Source organism: Phoenix dactylifera, chromosome 1 (assembly GCF_009389715.1).
Source record: "Phoenix dactylifera cultivar Barhee BC4 chromosome 1, palm_55x_up_171113_PBpolish2nd_filt_p, whole genome shotgun sequence".
NCBI classification, from domain to species: domain Eukaryota; kingdom Viridiplantae; phylum Streptophyta; class Magnoliopsida; order Arecales; family Arecaceae; genus Phoenix; species Phoenix dactylifera.
Window position 1 is genome coordinate 3,334,863 of NC_052392.1, and position 4,598 is coordinate 3,339,460.

Sequence of the window (4,598 nt, forward strand, 5' to 3'; positions counted from 1 at the left end):
GCTCTAGTTTAAGCAAATCTGTTCCTTAAATCCGGTATATAATGTGAATCAACTTAGTATTTTTTTGGCATTATCCAATTTTGATATAAGGGATGACAATATTTGAACAAGGAGAGCACTCCTCACAGCAATGTGCAATATAATTTGACCAGGTCAATGTTAGCCCGAGGGCTCATGTGGGACATTGAGCTCGGCTAGGTCTGATCACAAGCGTGGAAATTTTGGTTATGAAGGCTAAACCTCTAAGATCATTTGTAGCCTGGCCTAACCCACATGATGTGCGTTCTTAGTGAAGATTATGAACTCATTTGGTTCGCAAGAAAAATTTTTCTCACTAAAATATTTTTTTCTTAGAAGTTGATGTCTAAGTATAATATATCTATAAGAGTGGTTTTTGTATATTTGATTGACTATAAAAAAATGACACATACCAAAGTAGCTTGTATTTTGTTAAGCATCCGGTTTATAAAAAGATTATATAAAATATTTAGTATGCTCTTGATAAAAGAAAAGACATTACCACATTCTACTTAAAAGTTTAAGGACACTTTAGAAAATAAAATTATTCTAGTTTTCAGCCAGTGAGAATTGAACTCTCCTATGTCAAATATGAGTTTTTTTTCTTATAAAATATAAAAAAAAAATTTTATAAAAAAGCTACTTTTTCATTTTTCTTCTTTGAAAACTCCAACTAAATATGAAGTATTTTTTTATTTTCTCATTGACCATACTTTTCCTTCTCTTCCTGCAATCCAAACGAGCCTTACATGATTAAAAATTTCCGGCAGGCTACTTCTATTACCTCGAAGTTATTTATGAGGCTGATTATTATCTAATGGAAACAACCGCTTTCCCTCTCCTCTTCATATTTTCTAACTCTGCAATAACCTTACTTTGGACATGATCATAAAGCATGCTTGCCTTAGACAGGGTGTATGATTAGGAAGCCCATCTCCAACGCCAGGACACCCTCATAGCACTTGGACTGCTGGCATCAAATCTTCCTTAGGGAAGATGGTGCACATCATAATTTGTGGTAGTTGGAGTAGATTAGGTGTCACTACATAATTCTCAATCTAGCAACCCTAAATTTATGATACAGATTTCCTATGCGTCTAAGGACAGTAATCAAAATGAAGTGTTCCCAAGGAGAGCAAGGAGAAGAAAAGCTTAACCAGATAAATATATCGTTGTGCTTTTTATTGACATTCTTTCTTGTATGCATTGATACAGTTCGTATTTCTTAGCCTTGCGCAATATTGAACTTGCAGTAGGTTTGGTCTAGATACAATTCAAGACAAAATCTATATCATCGTAGATAATTGCCAAGGATCAAGCAGTGCAGAAGAAACCAAATTTAACCTTGGGTTTAGAGTACTCAGTAGTAAGTATTTTAGAAGCCACTATGGCATTAGCAGCCTCTGCATAATGAACTCCATCCCAGTTCACATACTTCGAACCTTCAGGGCAGACCGGGCAGGCTGCATTACCACAGGTTATATTCTGATTGAAGTTATATGGAGGTCCGCCGTAGCCGCAACATGCCATCAATGGGTTCTCAAAACCTACATAAGTGAATAAGAGAATTGTAACAATCATTTCCAAAAGCAAACCAATACTTAGGTAGAAATTTGGAATTTCATTACTTATTTTTCTTCATTTGATGTTTTGTTAATGTTGAAGTTCTGCAAATTCTAAAACAGAGAAAGAATATGATTCTAAAACTAATAATTTCCAGAACAAAGTTTAAATCATATAGATTGCTATCTAAGTTTTGTAGCTTACCATATGTAGCATGATTTGCAATAATATCATACTTAATGGTGAAGATATCAGTGTAGACAATGGTGGCATCATTCAACTCAGATCTCAACTCATCGCAGAGAATGTTCAATTGGGCATTGAATTCCTTGGCAGCATTGTTGAAGGGCACGAGACAACCATATCGATCAAGACTGCTGCTATCTTTCCGTGGCAAAGAAAGCTTTTGAGGCAAGCACCCCAGAGGACCAGTGTTGTGGATCCAAAAGCTTTTGCCACCACTACTGTACAAAGTCTGCATTCAGGAGAGGCAAGACCTTAACACCATTCCAAGAGATAAGTCATTATAAAACAACCATGGATGAGAAGAGACTGTGATAAAGAGTTCTCGCACACTGTGAATTATTTGAGGAATCCTTAACTAATTAGATCAGTTAATGAAGGGGCTCTAGAAGTGAAGTTTGAGCAAAGTCAGAAGAAGCTAACAAGTATGAAACTATGACATGCTATTGCTATGCTTAAAGCATAAAACTTCTAATGCAAAGAATTGCAAACATGAGGTTATGAACCGCCAATGAATTTGATATATAGAGGTATACTTGCCTTAACAGCAGTTTGAATTTCAGAAATAACAGATGGGATCCTTTGGATGACTTGATCAAAGGGTAAATTCGCACCGAAGGCAGCGGATAGATCATTCTGCCCAATGTCAATGGCATAGAGTGCCTTGTGAAACCCCTCCTCATTGATAAGACCTTTTGAACCTACGACATAGATCAATTGCATTGGTGAACTAAATTTGAAATATACTCACAATAATGCAATTTGCTTTGGAGAATTTCAATAAATATTAGCTAGGGGCTAGAGGGAAACCATGGACAGATTGAACTCTATAGTCACACCGCATAGAAAACTCGCAAACAAGACAAAATTTTGATGAACATGGCCATAGAGCAAGACTTCAGTATATATATACCTTGAGCAATGAGCTCCAAAGATCGAGCTTTGAATCGAAGGAACTGATTCACTTGAATGTGCAAAGAGAAAGGAATATCTGGTGGCAGTGCCGTCGAACCAGCAATGGCGAAATTTGCTCCATTTCTAAAATCTGATCCCACTGATTCCAAATATGGGCTCAGATAACTCATGTGCAAGCTTTCACCTATCAATGACATTGTCAAGAACCCCAATAATTAGATTCATCAATCATAATCTAATTAACACTAGCAAGAACTAAAATGCAAGTCTAAGACTATCAGTAAGTAATAACAAATGGATAACACATGACACCACACTGGAATCACAAAGAAGGCAACATGTTCATAAACTCCAACATAAAACGAGGACCAAACCAGCCTAAATATTTAAATTATAACATCAATGCAGTGACCCGGAGACATTGGGAAATTGCCAGTTCTTCATTTTTTCCCTACGGGGATTTCCTTTTACCATCGTTTCCAACTCGTTTCCAAATCCGTTCTATTCGTTGCCCACTGAATATTGCCGTTTCCCACCCAGAAAAGTAAATCAGAAAAGAAAGAGGGAAAGGAGGATGAGTGGTGGTGCTCACAGAGGAAGTCGAGGATGAGGCGGCCGTCGCAGAGGCGGCCGGTGGAGCGGTGGAAGAATAGGCGGCCCTCCGGCGGAAAGATTTGGTAGCCGAGACCGGCCATGAGGCCGCCGGTGTCGGAGTTTGAATCGCCGAAGTTGAACACCACCGCATTGCTCCCACATGCCGACTCCACCAACGCCGGCAGAGTAAGAGTAGCAACCACCACCAAGAATAAGAAAGCCGGAGAAATGGTGAGCCACAGCACAAGGCCTCCTCCACCACCCATATAAACTTCTCTTCTCTCTCTAGATGGTTCCTAAGTATCTCCGCCCCCACTACTACTCGTAGTGTAGCTTTAGCCGTCCAAGACTCAATCTCCTCTTCTTGTCCGTGTACAAGATGAGGACAGAGAAGCTGGCTTCCGGTCACAGACACACACTCTCTCTCTCTCTCCCCCTTATACTGCCATTTCTGTCTGAGACTTCTGCTCTCTGTGTCCTTTTCTTTCCATCCAGCTGTGTCCATTAAATCGACAGAGGGAGTGATTCTCATGGGCCCCACTATATTTACAGGGGAGTTAAAGTGTTGGATTGTCATTCATGCGGCAAGTGAATCCAAATTCAATTACACGATTCAGTTTGAGGTTTGGTTCAAGATTTTCTTCTAAGATTTTTCTTGACAATAAATCTTAATTTTTATTTTATTATTATCATCTTTTTTTTTATGGATGAGCCTCGGAGGCAGTGAGCTTGACAACGATGAGCCCAGCCAAAGGAACATTTGCCGGCACATGAGAGGGCTGGCCTCTTTTAGAGCCACTCATATTTTTTAAAAGACGTACAATACCACTAAGTAGTCTTCCATGCTGCGTATCATTTAAGTACTTTTCTTTTGAAGAATGCTGAGTCCGCTCTTTCTCTCCTTTGTTATTTTCTTCTCTTTCATCTTTCTACGTGTCACTATCGTACCAAACAAAAAAAAAAAAAAAACTTCCACCCCAAAAATATTAGTAAAGAGAGGAATCAATTCCAAATCACTTGTTCAACTCCAGCAACTTTACAAACTTGATCAGCTTGCAACTTCATTTTTATTAATTGTTTTATCAATATATTTTAAAAACTTGAATAACATATAATCCTATTTCTATTAATTCAACTTTTTGATATTGAAATAATATTTTATGATATCATTTCTTTTGTTATGATTTTAAAAATTCTGCATATATTCTATTTATCCTTAGGTCATAGTTTATAACCCGAAGCCAGAGATGATATAGCATAATGAG

The 4,598-nt window shown here is 38.0% G+C and overlaps 1 protein-coding gene across 1 annotated transcript; it reads right to left on the reverse strand.

The window, feature by feature from the left end:
* Positions 1-1,164: 1,164 nt before the first annotated feature.
* LOC120110107 (GDSL esterase/lipase LIP-4-like) lies at positions 1,165-3,812 on the reverse strand. The gene is made up of 5 exons (XM_039124045.1): positions 3,332-3,812; positions 2,738-2,923; positions 2,365-2,525; positions 1,786-2,056; positions 1,165-1,565 (listed from the first exon to the last, which is right to left on the reverse strand). Exons 1-5 carry the CDS (start codon positions 3,597-3,599, stop codon positions 1,333-1,335), a joined length of 1,119 nt encoding a protein of 372 aa, XP_038979973.1. The 5' UTR covers positions 3,600-3,812; the 3' UTR covers positions 1,165-1,332.
* Positions 3,813-4,598: the final 786 nt, after the last annotated feature.